We start from the raw sequence: 19923 nt of genomic DNA, 5'->3' as shown, positions 1-19923 counted from the left end.
GGTCAGTGGTTTTCAGTGTTCCTTTTTTTAGCAGCAAAGCCTTTTTCAGACAGTAATGTAGAAACTCCAATAAACAAAATAGAAAAAAGCAGAACTGCTCTGGATGTGGAGAAGCTCAGCCTTCTTGGCCTTTCATCCCCTGTAGTGGTCTCTTAGGCAGAAACCTAGGATTCTTGGGAACCATTTGAAAACCATGTCTTAAGTGAGCCTTTCTCAACCAGGGTTCCTCGTCTTAAACACAGAAAGTGATTTGAATGAACTATTTTCTCAGATATCCACAAGGATCGGTCATAATCGGTACCATCCTAGATGTCTAATAGATGCTGTGAGCAATAGAGCAGAGCCCCAGTTGAGAAAGGCTGTCTTAGATGAATGGCATGGAATCAGGCCAGGGTGAGCTCAGGTATCCAGAGGTTGGCTCCAAACATTTCTCCCAGGAGGTGTAGCTAATGGTGTTCCTCTTCCCTTTTAGGAAGAGTATGAAGACTCCAGTGGGAATGTTGTGAATAAGAAGACGTACGAGGATCTGAAAAGACAAGGACTGCTCTAGTGTTCAGGGATGTGTCTCAGCGGCGGGGCTAGCCCAGTCTTCCCTAAGATCTGCTTTTTCTATTTCTCCCAGCCAAATGCTCCTAAAGACTCTTTGCTACTTAGTCTTACGGACTAGCATGCATCTTGTAGAAGCAAGGCATGCTGGCATATTGCAGGGTTGAGGTGTGTTTTATCTTTGTTTTATATTAAAAAAGATTCTGTTGGAAAATAAAACCAGCCCTTGTTCTGAATGTGTCTTGTTCTGAAGCCCGGGATTGTGTACTAATTCAGTCCTCTAGTTCTTAACACCTCCCTACCTCTTTCTCACGAACTTCAGTAGCAACTGAAGTTTAATGAGCGCCTGTTATGTTACATATATTATGCTGGGTAATTCTGACTTAGCCTCGTTCCCCACCCCCATTTGCTGCCACTTCCCCAAATGAGCATCACCCCAGGGTAAGCCCTGCCCTTAGTTGAGTCAGCCATTCGTGCACACACTGTACTAGGGAAAGATGGGGAGGGTGAGCCAGGACCTCTGCTAAGGACAAAGTTGTGGCACCAAGGTTGCCTTTTTATTTGCATAAAGGAAGGGCTTGAGCTATTTTGGAATGAGCCTGCAGCCCTGCCCCTTCTCTAAGCCTCAGCAGCCTGGCACACAGTGAAACTAAGACCAGCAGTGACTTCACCTGCTTGCTACTTCAGAACAAGAGTCTTTGGTCTACCTTTGTCTTCTATGAGATCCTTACTTGACTGAAAAGTGGCTAATATTCTTGTGTTCTCCAAGCCCAGATAGCCAAGATTTGGGTGGAGTTGAGCAGCTGCCTCAGGATCTGAATCTGGTATCCCAAAGGGAAAGAACTAGGGGAGCCAGGGGGCCCTGATATGCCCACAGCACGGTCATCTGAAGGCCAGGGCCGGGTCCGGAACAGGATTCCCCAGAGGCCCCCTTTGCCCCTCAGCACCCAGACCTTCAGTTCGTTTGTAATATATCTACTTATATGTCTGCTTGGAAAGATCCCAGCTCCAGAGCTGGCCTCTCCCTCACACTCATCTATTGCCCTAGTTATCTCCATGAGTAGGGTTTCACCACCAGGTTGGGATTTTCCTTACTGGTTCAACCCATCCCTTGGGCAACTCCTCACATGTTTGTTTGTACTTTGGCTCCTCCAGTTGCTTAAAACCCCAGTTGGACAGCCTCTCCAGAGCCCTAAAGAGTTTCTAAAGCAGAGCGAGTGGATAATAAAACCTAATTGAGCCAACTAAAAACATTGATAACTGAAAATAGGCCCAAAGTGCAAGGAGACATTGCCATTTGAGAAGAGAGTTAAAGCCTGGGAAATGGTAAACATGGGAGGGGATGTCTGTCCAGCCTTCCAGCTGGGGCAGTAGCAGCATCAGGCCTCCCCAGGGACACACCTGATGCTTTCCCACCATCACATTCCTCTGAGCCCCCTCTTCAGGAGTGGGTACCTGGGACGCCAAGGTCAATCAATGGAGCATTCCAAGAGCCCGTTTTTTTTCTTTACAGTGTGGAGGGGCGGTGGGACCAGGTTCTGTGGAGTCCTGCCATCATCCTTGCCCAGATAACTAGTCATCCTGTGAACTGAGCCAGAGGTGCCTGAGAGGAAACAAGCCCCTTGGCGGGGGGGGGGGGGGGGGGGCAGAGACTCCTTTTGTTCATTTGTTAAATTCATCCAAATATTTTTTAGTGCCTTCCACGTGCCAGGCACAGCTAGGTTTGCAAATCTTGAGAGTTAAGTGGACGTGAGATGGTGGGAGCAGACCCAGAGGTAAGGAGGTGCAGTAACACCTGGGCCAGCTGGAAGAGTTGTGTGGCCAGCTCCACCCAGCCCTGAGGGACACAGAGCTACTCGGGAGGTGCCGGCAAACTTGCATCAGTCAGAAGTGGTTCCCGGGACTTCCCTGGTGGACAAGTGGGTAAGACTCCCAGCTCCCAAGGCAGGGGGCCCGGGTTTGATCCCTGGTCGGGGAACTAGATACCACATGCCGCAACTAAGAAGTCTGCATGCCGCAACTAAGACCCGGCACAGCCAAAATAATTTATATAAATAAATAAATATTTTTAAATAAATAAATAAGCAGTGGTTCTCCCCAGAGGTGACTCCCTGAAGTCTGGCCTTCAGGGGTCTGCTATAAGAAAAACAGGATTGGGGCTTCCCTGGTGGCGCAGTGGTTGAGAGTCTGCCTGCCAATGCAGGGGACACGGGTTCGAGCCCTGGTCTGGGAAGATCCCACATGCCACGGAGCAACTAGGCCCGAGAGTCACAACTACTGAGCCTGCGCGTCTGGAGCCCGTGCTCTGCAACGGGAGAGGCCGCGACAGTGAGAGGCCCACGCACCGTGATGAAGAATGGCCCCCGCTCGCCGCAACTGGAGAAAGCCCTTGCACAGAAACGAAGACCCAACGCAGCCAAAAATAAATTAATTAATTAATTAAAAAAAAAAAAAAGTTCTATGAGAACAAAGTTTAAAAAAAAAAAAAAAGAAGAAGAACAAGATTACAGCTGAGCCCCCTGACCAGGCTACGGAGAGCGGAGTGGTGCGCTTCCTGGGTTTAGATCAGTAGTTCTTAATCTTTTTTAAGGATCATAGATTCCTTTGGAAATACAAAGATAACTGTGGACTTTCTCCTTGGAAAAGTATGCATGCATATACTTTTTTTTTTTTTTGGCAGTGCTGCATGGCATGCGGGATCTTAGTTTCCCCACCAGGGATCAAACTTGCACCCACTGCGGTGGAAGCGGGGAGTGTTAACCACTGGAAGTCCCTGCATATACATTCTTGCACACAATTTCAGGGGCTCATGAATCCCCAGAAGTGCATCCTTGGTTCCTGAGTCTTATGAGAATCTCTCCTTTAGACCTGGAGTCTGGACCTCTGCCAGGGCACTGCCTGCCAGGAACAGATGATTCAGCTCACTCTTCAAGGAGGAAAGCTGCTCCATCAGAGCAACTGCAGGACTCTGCCTGCCCCTCCCAGCCCAGGCAGGAATCTGGGCTTGACCCCCAGATTGGCCCTGCTGAACCCAGAGGCTGATCTTGGGATGAACCTCCCAGAAGCGGGAGTCTCCTCCCTCCCTCCCTCTGAGAGGAAAGCCAGAAAATCTGTGTCCAGCCTCAACTGTCATCCCTTTCCTCCACGTCCCTTCTGTTCCCCTCGCTGGGTCAGCTTGTGCTGGAAGGCTCTACAAAGGGAGCGCCCTAAAAGTAACCCATGTGTTGGGAAGTGAGGGTCAGACAAAGGTCAGGTTTTTGTCTTCCCTCTGCATTGTTTTTACATTTTTTTCTCCTTGGCATGATAACTACCTCTCCCTTCATCCTTCCATGCTGCCTGCTGGCAGCCTCGCCTCTAAGTTCTCTTGGTAGGAATGGGCCTGTGACCGCTCCCCACCCACTCCCCTTTCCACTATCAGACAGACAGAGCTCTCCCGTTGCAGGTGGGCCCTGGGAGGACCCTGGCCTCCCATCCCTCTCATCTCTTCTGAGAGCCTGCTCCACCTGCCGGGTTTCTCATCTACACAGATGAGACACGTTCCAGTGGGGTCCTTCTATCTGCCAGTTGACTTCATTTTCTCCCTCTGCCTCCAGTCTGGACATCAGCTGTGCTTCCTTCTTTTTTGCCTGTGTCCCCGGGGGCAGCAGCATCAGAGGGAACTCCCAGAGCTGACAGATGACTGGAGGGGAGCCGGGGCAGCCGCCAGCTTCCAGGGGCTGCGCTTGCAGCCTCCCTGACTCAGGCACACACGCTGGTTGCCCTCCACACCTTCAGGTGCGCAGGTAGGTCTACAGCTGGGATGGGGTGGGGCTCAGGGAATACTGGAAATGTTCTATTTATGGAGACATGCACAGACTAAAGTAGATGGGCGAGGAGCCAGAACTAACACAGACTACCAAGTAACCATCTAAGCTTCGCCTGGCTTTCTTTTTTTTTTTTTTAAGGGAACGCTATTTATTTATTTTATTTATTTTTTGGCTGTGTTGGGTCTTTGTTTCTGTGCGAGGGCTTTTCTCTAGTTGCGGAGAGCGGGGCCCACTCTTCATCACAGTGCGTGGACCTCTCACTGTCGCGGAGCACAAGCTCCAGACGCACCGGCTCAGTAGTTGTGGCTCACGGGCCTAGTTGCTCCGTGGCATGTGGGATCTTCCCAGACCAGGGCTCGAACCCGTGTTCCCTGCATTGGCAGGCAGATTCTCAACCACTGCGCCACCAGGGAAGCCCCCGCCTGGCTTTCTGATTTGGCTGATTGTCTGCTTCCCTCACACTCCTGAGCTGTCCCTCCAGCCTCAGCTGTCCCAACCAGGAAGCGGGAAAGGGGAGGCTTGTGGGAGGCTTGTGGGCTGTGTGGGAGGCTTGGGTCCTTCCTTTCACAAGGACACAGGGGCTGGGGAAAACCTTTGGGCCCCCCTCTTGACCTATTTGCCTTTGGAGACTGAAGTCCCCTTGAGAGGTGCTAGCTGGATGAGAACACTTCTTGAGTGTAGCGTTGGAGGGGAGGGAGCAATGGAGGGGCTGAGGCTCCTGGTGGTAAGGAGGGGTGAGGGTGGAGAAAGAAGTGGCCCCTATTGCCAAGGGGTCCTACCCTGCCTCACCTCTGCACCCAGGATTCTGAGCACAGCCCCACTCATGCATTAAAGACCATGGCCAGAAGGGGCCCAGCCCAGACAGGGTCCAGGCTCTCTTCTGTATCACATCACCCTGGCAGCCATCATCTGTGAGATCCAAGTGCTGATGGAGGACCAACCCTTGACGACAGGGAAACATGCCCTGTTAGCCCTGGGAAATTTGGGGGCTGGGTTGTGCTCAGCCTCCCAGGGTTGGGCGGGAAGATGGGAATAAGGCCCCCCTCTCCCATCTCCAGCAGTTTTCTGCCTCGCATGGAAAAACTTGAACCTGGGCTTAGCAGACCCTTCCAGATCTGATCCCTTTGTACTGGGGGAACCAGAGCTGGCATCCAGCTATCCAGGGTCTGAGAGGTACCTCCTGCCTTTAGCTCAGCTCTGATTTAAAAACAGGGTTGGGTCTGAACCCTGAAGAATCTGGACAAGGGGAGCCCTGACTTCTGACCCTCTCTGTGACCCAGCATTTCCCTGCCCTGGGTTCTGAGGAAGCCCATCACCCGCCACTCCCCACCCCCAGCACCTTCTGATGTCAGAGGCAAATGAGGCCACATCAGAGGCACCGGATGTCTATTTCCTGTCACTGCACCTGCTCCAGCTCTGTCTCCCCTCGGGCCGGGGATGCTGCTGTTGCCATGCCAACAACCTTTACTCTCAGAGGGGCCGTTACCAGGCTGCAGGCCCCTTTGTGCCGGCCTCAATGTCACTCTGAAAGTATGACTTGCGGGAAGCAAAAGCCCAGCCCCTGGGACCCCTTATTCCATACAAGTTGACCCCCTTGCTCCCAGCCTTAGTTTACTCCTTTGCATAGTGTAATAATGGGAATCTCTGTTTGCAGCCCTCCCCTGGGCTGCCCAGGACCAGTCCCTCACTCTCTCGGGCTCCTGGCGTACCTCTCAGAAGACGTCTGTGACCAATAGCAGCCATCAGGCTGCTTTGCTCAGAGGTAGCTGTCCTAAGCCCAGGGACCCCAGCCTTTCCTGGTCCCTGTGACCAACCCTAACCTGTGACTACTCCTGGGCCCTGAGGCTGTCCCTTCTTTTCACCTGTGTCATGGCCCCTTCTACTTCACCAGTGCATGACCTTTCCTTAACCTTGACTCTTGAGCTGGTTGCTTCCTGCAGTGGTCTCCTCTCTCCTTTTCCTCCTCCCAGTCCTCATGCAGGTCCTGCTGGTGGCCCAGAACCTGGTGAGAAGCCAGCTGACCCCCGCTCCTGTCCAGGTAAGCAGCAAAGCAGTCTGTGAAGGAGGAGAGAGCCTCCTGGATGCCTTCACCCGTGGGAAGAGGGCCACAGCGTTCAAACCCTCCCACAGATGTGCCACAGGTTCCACTGCCGCGGAGAGAGGCGCGGAGAGGGGCGCGGAGAGGGGCGCGGAGAGGGGCGCGGAGAGGCGCGGAGAGAGGCGCGGAGAGAGGCGCGGAGAGGCGCGGAGGGGCGCGGAGAGAGGCGCGGAGAGAGGCGCGGAGAGAGGCGCGGAGAGGCGCCGAGAGGGGCGCCGAGAGGGGCGCGGAGAGGGGCGCGGAGAGGGGCGCGGAGAGGGGCGCGGAGAGGCGCGCGGAGAGGGGCGCGGAGAGGGGCGCGGAGAGGCGCGCCGAGAGGGGCGCGGAGAGAGGCGCGGAGAGAGGCGCGGAGAGAGGCGCGGAGAGAGGCGCGGAGAGAGGCGCGCTAACCGGGAAGCAGAGCCTTTCAACCAAACAGCAGGGTGCAGCGCGGGGGAGAGCTACTGCGAGTGCAGGGGTAGGGCTGCTGTGGGGGACCAGGCAGGGTGCTGCCAGGAGGGGCTGCTGCAGGGTTGGAAGGGGTGTGGCATTCAGGTACCTCCAGTAAGGTGCTGGGAGGGAGGTGCTGAAGCGGGAGAGAGAGGAGTCGGTGTTTGGGTTGCCCTGAGAGTTGAGATACGGCCCAGGACTGGCTGGCCACCCCCCATCCCCCTGGACTCGCAGGCACTCTCTTTACCCAGCCGATCCAACTCAATGCTTCCCACCACATGGCCTGGTGCAGCCTCAGTGGTGAGGGGAGAAATGAAACCAGCCCCAGCCCTTAGCTGCAGGCCTCTAGCCCCGGACCCTGCTCTCTGCAGCGCTGCAGTGGCGGCCCACTCTGCCTGGAGCTCAACCAGTCGGCCTCGGGTGAGACAGTCCCCCCCTAGCCTGCAGCTCTGAACCCCTCCTCCGTGGTCCTCCAACTCCAAGCCCCTCCTCCATTGCCCTCCACTCTGACTCTTCCTCCCATTGGCCCCATAAGTTCTGAGCCCCGCCACACCTGTTCCCAGCCCTGAGCCTTGCCCACCCACTAGCGCCCAGCTCTGAGCCCACCCTCTGACAGGCCCCCAACACCTGAGCTGTTTTCCCCAACCTCCCCAGCCTCTATCAACACCCAACCTCTAAACCTTGTCAGGCTGACCCTTAGCTTTGAGGTCTACCCTCCTCCTCAGTGCCCCACCCCTTCTGGCTTTCCCCTTCCGACTCCCCACCTTTCCCCGCCCAGCTGAGCCAGTGCTCCCCTCCCCACAAGCTCCAAGGAAGCCAGAGCAAGTTCCTGTGCGTCTCCAGGTGGCAGAGATGGGAGAGTTTCAGGTTGTGAAGTCCACACACAAGATGCCCTCCCCTGGGGGGCGGCCTGGGGCTTTGCAGAGGAATTGTCCCCCAGCAGACGTGTCATAGCCCTTCCACAGACAGCCCTGCTCTGCTCCCAGGCCTAGGCCGCCTGACCATCCCAGAGGACAAGACACTTCCCACTCCACCACTGGTGACCACCAACTTGCCAGCCCCCAGGAGAAACATGAGTGTCTATCCACACCTGCCTGCTCTGGGAAGCGGAAGCAGGAATGGACAGCTAGGGGTGGCTGGGGCCAGTGGGACAGGCAGGATGGGGTTCCAGCCCCGCCTCTGTCTGGAGCTCACAGGGCTCCGCACCCCTTACCCTTCCCTTCACTCTTCAAGGGGAAAATCTCCTGCCAAGCCAGAAAGCTGTGGCCGAGTGCCCCGAGGGCTTGGACTTCTGTGAGGTGGGCACCTGCAGTGCTCCAAGGTTGGGTGCTGCCCTCCCTCAGAACTGCAGGCCTCTCTTCTCCCCCGTTCCACTAATGGGTCAGCAGCCGAATCGGGCTGGAGCTAGACCTGCTGGGGGCCAGGCTGCTCGACCCTCTTAGCTCCATATTATGCTGAAATCCAGGGCAGCAGCTGGAATCTTCCAAGTCTCTGTGACATGCCCCCTTGTTTCTGATCACCCTGTATGTTCTCTGGGGGCTGGCTGGCTGGCTGGCCTCATGGGGGCGGAGAGACGGGTCCAAGGAAGTTCAGCTCAGCCCACAACCCAACTTAACATTTTTTGTCTCTGTGAATGGGGGACAAAGGCAAGGGGAGGATGAATGGTCCCATCTCTTCTTGCAGGTGAAACGGTCCAGCTCAGGCTACACTGCAGGGCGCAGCCAGGCCTGCGTGGCAGGGACGCCCAGGTGTCACAGGGCTGTGGCTCAGCCCTGCTACCAGGAGTGCTGCCAAGCCTTGGCCTCAGGCAGCTGCCTCCAGCTGGATGAGAACCTCCACTTCAACGGGGCCGCACCAGGGGCCACCAGGAGGCCCCTGCCCTGGACCCTGGCTGGGGCTATGCTGCTGCTCCTTCGCTCAGCAGAGTCAAGGAGTGGCAGGCAGGAAGGTCCCATAGGCCCTGCAGGTCCCCAGGCCCACCCCCAGCTCTGATTCCCGTAGCTGTATCTCTTTTTTTTAAATTAAAAAAAAATTAATTTATTTATTTTAATTTATTTATTTTTGGCTGCATTGGGTCTTCGTTGCTGTGCGCGGGCCTTCTCTAGTTGTGGTTGTGGCGAGCGGGGGCTACTCTACGTTGAGGTGCGCGGGCTTCTCATTTGCGGTGGCTTCTCCTGTTGCAGAGCACAGGCTCTAGGTGCGCGGGCTTCAGTAGTTGTGGCTCGCGGGCTCTAGAGCGCAGGCTCAGTAGTTGTGGTGCACGGGCTTAGTTGCTCTGCGGCATGTGGGATCTTCCCGGACCAGGGCTCGAACCTCTGTCCCCTGCAATGGCAGGCGGATTCTTAACCATTGCGCCAGCAGGGAAGTCCTTGTAGCTGTATCTTTAGTGAAAGGGATTTATCAAGTCCACAACTCTGTGCTAGAGGCTCCCAGGGCCTAGGCCTGAACATGATGCTCTCCAAGTGGGCAGGGCCTTAGTCCCATTCCCAAGGATAGGCTGGGATTTGTCTGGAAAAACAGAGCAGTCTCCTGTCTGACCCCCATCAAGTAGGAGGACCCCAAAGTCCTGCAGGGACAGTTTCTTCATCTATAAAAATGCCCGGTCCCATCTACTTTTCCCAGATCCTCCCCAGACTTTGACACAAAGAGGGGGGCTGGAATTGGGGTTCCCCTGCTTTCCTGCAATGACCACCACCCCCTTTATCTTTAAGGGTCTAAATCAATCCCCTTTCTCCTCATCCCCCACACAGCTTTGAAACCAAATTCAAATAAACTTGAGCTCCATTTATGCTGTGGATATTTCCAGGAAAAGAAGAAGATTGGGAAGAAGGTGATGTCTGTTTCTGGAAGAGGTTTGCGTATACAAACTTGAACTGGTCACTAAGGCAGAAACTCTAAGCTTAGAGAAAAAGGAGTGAGGATGGGTTAGAAGTCACATGCTCACTCCTTCCCCTGCACTTACCCTTTAGTTTGGGTCAAAGCTTGAGAGAAAGAGTATTCATTAAGATAATTCACTAATTCAATAAACATGTTCTGAGGGTCAACTGTGTGCCAGAAACTACCCTGCGGTGATGAGGAAAAGACACAGCCTGTCCTCAGGGAGCTTACAACTTAGTGAAATGGCCAGTAGGCTGGGAGAGACCGGACCTGGACTCCCTGATCTGAGCTGGCCCTTTTTGTCCATCTGGAGCAGCCTGCTTATCTTAGGTGGGAAATCGAGGCCCCAAAGGAGGAGGACCTTGCCCAGGTGCCTGTGGCCAGTGAATCGGGGGGGAAGGGGCCAGAGAACAACAAAGTACAGCCTCAGGCTGTCCTGAGAGCTGAGTGGCCCCCTCCCCTGAACGCTTTCCTCCCTGAGAAGGAGAGAGGATAGACCCTCAGCACAGTACTGTGTATGAACAGGATCACACCCTTTGCAATGTGCATTCTCATCCTTCATCCCCAAACAGCCCCATGAGGCAGGCAGGACCAGGTGCTCCTGTCACACACACCTCACACACACACAGCGCTGAGGCTTAGGCAGGGAAAGGGAGGCATGTGGCAGTGTCCATGGCACAGGAGTTGGAGTCACACTTTCAGTTGAGGCCCAATTTTGCCACTTTGCTAGCTGCGAGGCCTTGGTCAAATTGCTTAACGTCTCTGAGCCTCAGTTTCTCCACCTGGAAAATGGGGTAGTGGTTCTTCACAGTGTTGTTCTCCTTTAAGGTAGGATGGGGTAGTTAGCTGGGGAGGAAGCGTTCCAGTAGAGGCCAGTGTTGGCCTGCCTGGAGTGAGAGGAGTTGAGAATGAAACTGAGAAAGTGTTTATCCTTAAAGTGACCATCTTCCTTCCGGGCCCTGGGCGGGGAGCTCTGGCCCCATGACTTCCAGGACCGAGGGTGAGCCAAAGGCAAGTACTTAGGAAAAGCTTTCCGGAATAGGGAGCCCAGGGTAGCCCAGGACCTAAGGAGTTAACGGGGGCAGGGAGGACCCCCACCCCATCCCCGCACTGGCGTGGGCAGGCTGGGACTTACAGGCTGCCTGACCGTCGTGTGGCGTGGGGGCTTCTGGGAAATGTAGTCTCTGGCTGGGCCCCGGGTCCGCGGTGTTCCGCACACCCAGCAGCGGTGACAGCTTAGGAGGTAGGCGGCGATGGCAGGGGTGTGGGAGCAGGTGCGGAGCAGGGAAACCAGGGCGGGGCTGGGCAAGCTGAGGGCTGGGACCCCTGTCCTGATGCTGTCAGAGCGGACACCCTCGGCCTTCGGCTGACGCAATGGGGCCTGCTGGGCTGGGGGAGGGCCAAGGAGTAACGGGACACTTTCCCATCTCCAGGGAAAAAGGGACAGGACTGGGGTCCTTGTTTAGGATGGGACGTTCCCTTCCTGAGATACGTGCAGATACACCCCTGACACTGCCCAGAGAGGTGCCAGCAGGACTAATACTGCTCCCCAAAAAGGAAGGCAGAGCCCCATCCCAGGAGCAATAGGACTTGTCCTCCTCTCCAGTAATGGGACAAGGCACCCCACGTCCAACAAATAGACTGGACCCCACTTAGAAGCGACTGGATGCCCTTCCAGACAAAGGGCGGTAGAGCAAATTGTACCTCTCACCAGAGGCAAAGGGATGGCCCCTCTCCCTAGAAACTAAAAGGCCCATTCTCAGGGGAAGGGGGAGGGGGAGGAGGAGGGAGCGGATCGGGCCTCCTCCACCTTCTCCCAGCACAGAGCCCCTCCTCCCTGCCCCCAGCCCTCCCTCAGGCAGCTCCGTAACCTCCTGAGTGACTTGTTGACCTAAGGGGCTCCCATCTGCCCTCCCCCGGGGCGTGTCTGCTCAGCAGGGGCCAGCATGGACCAGTCTGTGGCGATCCAGGAGACCCTGGCTGAGGGAGAGTACTGCATCATCATATCCTTCCCTGCGGGCCTGCCCTGCCTGGCCTTGGGAAGTGGAATGGCAGGTGTCTACGTGTCCGTCTGCTTGCCTCCCTCTCTCTGTGCCTTCAGGGGGAGATGGAAACCAGTACATACTAAGTACTTAGTCCTGGACTCTCTGCCGGGTGCTTTAAATACTCAGTAATCCTCCCACTCCCTGTGAAGTTGGGGGTTACCCTCCCCATTTCACAGATGAGGAAGGGTCGGAGAGGTGAAACCACAGAGTGAATCTGTGTGGGTGAGGGCGGGGCGGGGCAGGGTGGGGCAGGGCAGTGCAGGTGGGGCGGGCTGGGCTGGGCGAGGCCTGGGGCCCGGCTTGCTTTTGGTTTGCCTTGACCCTGCGCAGCAGGCGGTGCAGGGAGCGCTGTGTGAGGGAGAGAGCAGGCGGAGCCGCCTCCTGGGACTCGTGCGCTACCGCCCGGAACGCGGTGGCGAGGAGCATGCGTCAGTGACGGGTTCAGTCCTTGCCTCTCTGGCCCTGGGTTTTATTATTCTCCACTGTCCTTCCAGCTGGACTTCATGCCCTCTAGGGCAGAGTCTGAGGCGTCTAGAATAATTGTAATAATGATAATTAATAGTTTTTGACCACTATAGGCCAAGCCCTCTGTATTCTTAGCTCATATAATCCTCAAAATTTGATGAGAAAACTTCTCAAGAAGACGGTTGAACATAATGCTCCAGATCTTGAGCCCCGTGGCCTGACTGTCTTGGGTTCAAATTCAGGCTTTGTTACTTCCGAGCCATGTCATCCTGAGCAAACCTCAATGTGTCCGGACTAAAGATTAAAATGAGTTACTACACGTAAAGTGTTTAAAACGCTGTGCAGCATATAGAAAGGGCTCCGTAAATGCTGCTAGTAATACCCACATATTACACAGAAGCAGAGAGAGAATAATTAATATCTATCAAAGGTCTCACAGCCAGAAAGTGAACCTCAGGGTCTCAGAGCTGGGAAGGTGGAGCCTTAGACATTTTCGAACCCACCACCCTCACCTTACAGATGGAAAAGCTGAGGTTCAGGGAGGGAGTGGGGAGGCTAAGATTGCCCTGTTCTTGTCACTTGCAGTGCTAGAACGCACCAGGGGGAGATCAAACGTGGGTTTTACTAACAAGGCAGGGGCTCCCCGAAATGAGGCAAGTTCAGCTTTGATGACCCAACAGTCTCTGGTGGGCACCATGAGCAGAGAGGCGTGAGCACAGCCCCAGGAACCAAGGAGACAGTGCGAGCACCCCGAGGCTTCCCCGATGGGCCTGAGGGACGACTACAGGCCCCCTGTCCTCACTCTCCTTCCTGCCCTCAGTCTCTTCCTGTACACACACCGGAGGATGGCCATTACCGGGGACGATGTCTCCTTGGACCAGATCGTGCCGATCTCTCGGGATTTCGCTCTGGAAGAAGGTGCCACAGGGGGCTGGACAGGATGATCCCTCTCCTCGGGGCTCCCGGGTCATTTCTGCCCTTGTTGGGGGTGGGGCGGTGGGAGGAAGTATGATGCTCAGTTGCTAAGGGCCCTTTCGTTTCCCTGCCCACAGTGTCCCTGGATGGTGAAGTCTACTTTCTTGGTGAGTGGTCCTTTCAGTCTGAGTCCCAATTGGGGCAGGGGGAACAGAATCTGCAGAGAGAAGAGTGGTGTGAAGTAAGAGCATTTTCTGATCGCCTTACTGTGGCACGCAGGACCCTGCAGGATCAGGCCCCGGTCATCTCTCCAGTCACTCTCTTCCCTGCTTGCTGCACTTGGAATCCTCTGCATTCCAAGCACCTCAAACGTGACGCGTTTTCACCACGAAGCCCCTGCACACAATACTTCCTCCTCTTGAAAGCCCTCACTCCTCTTTTCGCATAGCCAGTCATCCTCCAGGGCTTCAGTTCACACTGACTTTCCTCAGGAAGCCTTTGTTGAACTCCTGAGAGTGTATCCCGAAAGTGTTTGTATCTCACTCATACACATTCCTTTGTCTTGTCCTTACCATCTGTCACCTACAGTGATTTAATTATTTATAGTGACCTATCTAATGTCTGTGTTCTTTGCTAGACTGTAGTCGTAATAGCAGAGGTAGTAATAATAATAATAATAGAAATGAATATTTAATCAATGATGATCTCCTGCCAGGCACTATGCTAACGAGCTTTACACACATCACATGGTGCTTTCCTCACAATTCTGTGAGGTCATCACTACTTTCATCCCCATTTTATGGACGAGGTGATGGAAGCCCAGAGAAATTAAGTAATTTAGCAAGTGGTGGGACAAGGATTCAGACGCGGAATCCAGACTCTGGAGCCCACGCTCTTGATCAGTCTGCTGCATTGCTCCTACTCATGCATTAGCTCAGCACGTGTTTTGGGTGCTTGCCATGTGCCTGCTGGGTGCTGCGGTTACGCTATGAGCCAGACACCATCCACAGTCTAGCTCCCTGAAGACAAGGCCATGTCTGATGTCTTCAGCACGGTGTTCCCTGTGACTAGCGTGTGCCTGGCACAGTCACGGTGACTGACCGACAGACGGCCCCCCTGTCCGCCTCTGTGTGGTTTCATTCCACTGGTGGGGCGGGGGTAGACTACAGGTTGAGAACTTGGTCTCTTCTGGTTCCATCCAGAAGGCTACGGCGAGGCTTGCTGAATTTTCAGAGCTGAGGTCCACCCCCTTTGTAGACTGAGGGTGATGTTAATTTGGAGCTGGGGGTACAGAGGGCTCCCTTATTGCCCCAGCTTAAGGGTCAAAGGGGCTTTGGGAGCTTGGGCTGCTGACGTTCGATGCTGGGGGCTCCAGCCTAAAGATGCACCTAAGCATCCTGGAGGCCAAGGGCTCATTTCCTGCCTCCCCTGTGCAGGCTCAGATGTCACCGTCCAGCTGGACACAGCGGAGCTCAGCCTCGTATTCCAGCTCCCCTTTGGTTCACAAACCAGAACATTTCTCCAGGAAGTCGCCAGGGCCTGTCCAGGTAGGTAAGACCGCAGGTTCCCAGGGGAAGGGGGTGCTGGGCACTGACCTCCCCACCACCAGTTGACTTTGCACCCTTTGGACTTACACTCCACAGTTTCTGTGCCCTCTCAAAGCTGCTGGCACGAGGCCACAGTGCCCCCAGGCCACCAGCTGGCCATGGTGTTTGCATTTCTGTTTTCCCGTTTCTGGACCCGAGTTTTAACTCCAGCAGGGCCCCTTTGCCCTCCTTGCTCTGGGCAGGGCTGCACGGGGTGAGTTGTGATTCTCATGCAGAATCTTTTACAAGTTAGCAGGGTCAGCAGCTTCTAGAGGCCCACCTTCCCTCTCCTTGACAACCACAGCTAGAACCAAGGGAAGTCTGTCATAAGAGCTCTCCTGCCCTTGTACTCTGCTCTGTCCCCCACCACAGCTGAGAAAATGGTCTAGCTTTAACCTAACAGTGAGCAGTTAGTGGCCTCTAGGGCAGAATTTGTTTAGACTGGGCGATCAGCCAGGCAGGTAAAGAAGAGTTTGTTCAGAGCAGAGAATCAGCCAGAGAACATGCAAATTCTAGCCACCAGGTGCTGGGGCTTAGCTGTTTACCCAACACTGTCACTTATTTCCTTTCTAGCTAACATCTTGGCTCTGCAGGAATTGGGGGTGGGCTCCCCTTCTATCGTGGTCTCATCATGGAGCCTGAATGTCTGGGCGCTCCAACTTAGTTTGCCTGGTGTGCAGGAAGGGTACTGACTGTTGATGCAAACTGGGCAATGTGGGAAAAGCAAACAAGATTATAGAGCCTTGAATGCCGAGTTAAAGGGTTGATCCTATAAGCAGGGGAAATTTATCTCCAAACCTTCAACTAATAAGGATAACCTGTTTTATGATTATTATTGGCAGTTGTAGGAGAAGTAATAATAGTAGTAACAGCAAAGAGCATGGACTTTGAAGCTATACAACCTCTTGCATTTGAAGCCTATCTTTGCTGGTCTTCAGCTGTGTGACCTTGGGCAAACCACCTCACCTCTCTGAACCTTGGTTTTGTAGACTTTTCTTTTTCTCCCAGTTTTATTGAGCTCTAATTGACATACAGCATTGTGTAAGTTTAAGGTGTGCAGCACAATGATTTCACTTACATCACGAAGTGGTTTCCACAGTATGTTTAGTGAACATGCATCCTCTCATAGAGATATACAATTAAAGACATAGAAAAAAATATTTTTTCCTTGTGATGAGAACTCATGATTTACACTCTTAAAAACTTTCTTTCATATAACACAGCAGTATTAAATATATGTATCATGTTGTTGCATCCCTAGTACTCATTTATCTTTCTTTTTTGTGGGGGGGCATACCATGCAGTTTGCGGGATCTCAATTCCCCGACCAGGGATTGAAGCCAGGCCACGGCAGTGAAAGCCTGGAATCCTAACCACTAGGCCACCAGAGAACTCCCTATTTATCTTATAACTGGAAGTTTGGACCTTTGACTGCCTTCACCCAATCCCCTTTTCCCCCACTTCATCCCTCCCTCTGGTAACCACAAATCTGATCTCTTTTTCTATGAGTTTGCTTGTTTGTAGACTTCTGTATGTAAAGAATATCTTCCTCATGGAATTGTGAGACTTAAATGAGGTAATACATGTGAAAGTGCCCAGCACATAGTAGGAGCTCAGAAAATATTTCCTTAGCTAACATTCATTGTGGACTTATTGTGTGTTAGACACTGTTCTGAGGACTTTTCAGCACATTATCTCATTTTCCTTACCACAGCCGTTCAAGGTAGGTATTATCAGTGTGTCCATTTTACAGGTGAGGGAACTGAGGCTCAGGGAGGTTAAATGCCTTACCTGAGTACAGAGCTGGTAAATAATAGAGCCAGGATGAGACAGGATTAGAGAGTCTCCTCCAGAGCCTGAGCTCTTGAGTTTTGCTCTAATGCATCCTAAACTCATGCCAACCCATCCCATCTACACTGCTCAGGGAAGACTTCATGTAGGAGGTGATGTTTAAGCTGAGACTTGAAGGATGAGTCAGGTGTTTTTCCCAGGCAGCCAACATGGGAAAAAAAGACAGTCGGAGTTAAGAGCAGAGAACTGGGTGGGATTGAAGTTGGGGTGGGAGAAGGCTGTGGAATGAGCTGAACCAGGACAGGCCAGCAGAGACAGCGCATGAAGGGTCTTAAATAACCAACAAAGAGCTTGGATTTTGCCCTGTAGCTTGTGGGGAGCTGATGGAGCTTTAAACTGAGGAATAACGAGGCAGGATTTGCACGTTAGGAAAGTTCCTCTGGCAACTGGTACAGAAGGGGAGAACCTAGAGCAGGGAGATCAATGGGAATGTATTGCAGTGGTTCAGGCATAAAAAATGAGGCTTGCCCCCCAAAAAAAAAAAAAAAAAAAAATGAGGCTTGGACCAGGGCCCAGTCATGGGGATGGGGAGGAGAGGATGGACTGGAGAGATCAAACCGATGAGAATGAAGGCACCACGGGAACACTGAGTTTGGGTTGTGTTCACAACTTTACTCTCTGTGGTTACAACAGTGCCTGGCACGTAGTAGGCACTTAACACATATTTGTTGAATGGATGAACAGAGCTTGGTGCCCGGCTGTGAGAATGAAGGAGAGGGAGCAGTCGAGGATAATTCCCCTCTTTTAGGCTTAGGTATCTGTCTGTCGGTTCCCTTCCCTGCTCTTCCTTCTGGGGTCCGCACCTGGGGTAACCAGCAGGGAAACTGCACTAACTCACCTTCTTTGAGCAGCTATCATGATGTGGACTTCCTCCGGGAGGGGTGTGGGTGAGATGGGATTCTCAGAGCTGACAGACTCTTGGAAATCCACCTGCCCAACCCTTGCATTTTTACAGATAAAAGGACCAGAGTCCAGGATGAGGTTACAGGTGAAAGGAACGAGTTTTTCCCCACCCAGTCCTTGGTGGGTAATGTGCAGCACAAAAGGTCAGGGAGTGGAAGTGACTTGGTCAAAAGATCACAGTTAGAGGAAAGAATTAGCCAACATTAATTGAGTACCTACTGTGCGCCACATATTTTTCTAGACAGCTAGACAACACACAACAACCATGTTTTCCTGTTTAGTCTTTTGAGCAATACTAAAGAGTATCCTGTTTTACAGATGAGTAAACTGACAAGAGAGTAAACTGACATTTTAGTAACTTACCCGAGGTCATTCATCAATTGAAGTAATAGGACCAGGTTTGGAACCCCAGGTTATAACTCCAAAGCCCATGGAGTCCAGAGATTTCAGTTCAGATCCCAGCTCTGCCACTTCCTAGTTGTGAATGTGAACAATATATTTTATTTCTTTGAGCCTTGGCTTTATTATTTGTACAGTGGAAATATGAACTTGCCTTACTACTCCAAGAGTTTTGTGAGGATCAGATGGGTTAATAGCATGTAACTGCTGAAAATAATTTAAAAGCTGTGTCTGGCAGTGCCATAGTCAGTCCTACAACCCAAGTCTCTTCATTTAGGTTGCCCTTGCAAATCCAATTCAGTTCGGTCAGGTTCATGCTGTTCTACAAGGAGAACAGGCAGGATAGCATAGGAAACAGCAAGTGTTTAGAAGTCAGGCAGACCTGGGTTTGAGTGAGAGGCAGAGAAGACCCAAGAATTTCTAGGAAGGAGTGGCAATCTTGTTCAGAGGGAACCAGAGAACTCGTCTTGAAGGCATATTTCATAGCAGGCACACTGCTTTTACTTAGAGTGTGTTTTTTGGAGAGGCTTGCGAGTTGCTGATGGAGATTATGGGTAGTTAAAGCCCCCAACCCGCTCCCTAGTACTAACATCTATTTGAGTTCCCACTCTGCCACTCACTCTGCGACCTCAGACTTCACCTCTCTGAGCTCTGTTGCCATGGGATAATAGTTGCCACGGGATAATCGTTCCCTTGCTCCTAAAGTTAGTTGTGAGAATTAAGGACGTAATATACAAGTGAAGCATAGACCTCGGCACATAGTTACCACCAGGTCGCAGGAGTGGTGCTTGTCTATCTTGGTACAGCACTTCCGTTTTCATATTTATTATTGTATTTGAATCTCAGGCCCACACTGTGCGCCAGGGAAACAGGCTTGGAGCCTCCCCGGAGAGGCTGAGCGATTTGCTCACGGACAGACAACCTTGCGGAGGTGGAACCGGCTCTTCAAGTCCGTGGCTCAGTATTCCCTCCTTTTTCCTTCCACAGGTTTCGACCCCGCGGCCCTGGATCCTAAGTTTCTGTGGCTGTCTCGATACAGGCGCAAGGAGCCGGAGCCCGAGCCACCCACGCCGCGCGGCTGGAAGTCAGCCGCGGGCACCCGGCCCGGGCGTGCTATAATTGGCGGAGGCAGGTATCGGTCTCGGAAGGTGCGAAGGGGATTGGAGAGGGCCAGGCTTCAGGGGCGGGCCCCGTTCTCTTTGGCGGCGGGGCTATGGAGCAGACCGGCCTTCGATTGGCGAGGGTGGCACGCGGGGGCGGGCCCCTCTGGGGGTGGAACGGGGGGGCGGGGCTCCGGGCGGCGTGATGAAGAGCTTGAGGAAGCAAGCAGGGAAATGTCCGCCGCCGCCGGCTCTCGGGAGAGCGAATCTGCAGGTCCGGCGGGCGATGGGACGCTGGGCTGGGGCTCTGGGGCGGTGGCGGGCCAGACCCTCGGGCGGGCAGGGTCTGGGGGTTGGCTGACGGACGCTCGGGGCAAAGACCAAGGTCCTGGCCCTACGGAGGCGGAGACATTGGGGCTGAAGTGCTGTGGGGATGTTAGTTATTCTTAGCCGGGCGTGATGCGGGCAGGCGGGGGCCAGTGGGGTACTCAGGAATCCCGAGGCCGGGGTTGTGGTAGTAGTAAAGCTCCGTTCCTGACTTCGCTGTGTGACCTGGGGCGGGTGGCTGCCCCTCTCTGAGCCTCAGTTTCTCCATCCTGACCTTCGAGTTTGACTTGTGTGGAGGTGCACTCCGCATGACAGAGCCTTCCTTCGGGTGAGGACTGGTGTGTGTACTGGGGCTGCCTGGCTCTCCTGTCGGTCCTCAGCCCCTCTGAGACATTGGGCTGTGCGCAGACCCGGAGTCCGGAGTCCGGGAGAGCCCTGTCCACCCTGGGCCTGGAGGCCACAGTGAGGTTACAGGTGAAGGGGATTAGGTTTTTTTTCCACCCAGCCCTTGGTGGATAACGTTGTGCAGCACAAAAGGCCAATTGTTGAGCAGGAGGTTGTCTTCTGGAGAGTGAG

At 53.6% G+C, this 19923-nt stretch overlaps 2 protein-coding genes across 7 annotated transcripts in view; both read left to right on the top strand.

Annotated features, from left to right (window-relative positions):
- The window catches only part of SF3A3 (splicing factor 3a subunit 3), a 28664-nt gene extending 27882 nt beyond the window's left edge, over nucleotides 1-782 (top strand). Inside the window, exon 17 of the mRNA XM_007182557.3 lies at nucleotides 473-782. Coding sequence (XP_007182619.1) covers nucleotides 473-550 — 78 coding nt within the window. The 3' untranslated portion in view covers nucleotides 551-782. The remainder of the gene's footprint in view (nucleotides 1-472) is intronic.
- Nucleotides 783-11691: 10909 nt separating this feature from the next.
- The window catches only part of INPP5B (inositol polyphosphate-5-phosphatase B), a 43395-nt gene continuing 35163 nt past the window's right edge, over nucleotides 11692-19923 (top strand). For 3 of the 6 annotated variants that reach the window (XM_057557826.1, XM_057557851.1, XM_057557844.1), the window contains exons 1-5: nucleotides 11866-11884; nucleotides 13087-13184; nucleotides 13319-13348; nucleotides 14618-14728; nucleotides 18908-19048. In XM_057557826.1, coding sequence (XP_057413809.1) covers nucleotides 13112-13184; nucleotides 13319-13348; nucleotides 14618-14728; nucleotides 18908-19048 — 355 coding nt within the window. In that variant the 5' untranslated portion in view covers nucleotides 11866-11884; nucleotides 13087-13111. Of the gene's footprint in view, nucleotides 11772-11865; nucleotides 11885-12116; nucleotides 13185-13318; nucleotides 13349-14617; nucleotides 14729-18907; nucleotides 19053-19923 lie in introns of those variants that run through there. The other 3 variants (XM_057557861.1, XM_057557836.1, XM_057557857.1) reach the window with 3 other exon arrangements.

This window comes from Balaenoptera acutorostrata, chromosome 1 (assembly GCF_949987535.1).
Source record: "Balaenoptera acutorostrata chromosome 1, mBalAcu1.1, whole genome shotgun sequence".
In the NCBI taxonomy this organism is placed as follows: domain Eukaryota; kingdom Metazoa; phylum Chordata; class Mammalia; order Artiodactyla; family Balaenopteridae; genus Balaenoptera; species Balaenoptera acutorostrata.
The sequence above is the reverse complement of the archived record's forward strand: the minus strand, read 5'-3'. Positions and strand labels throughout refer to the sequence as shown.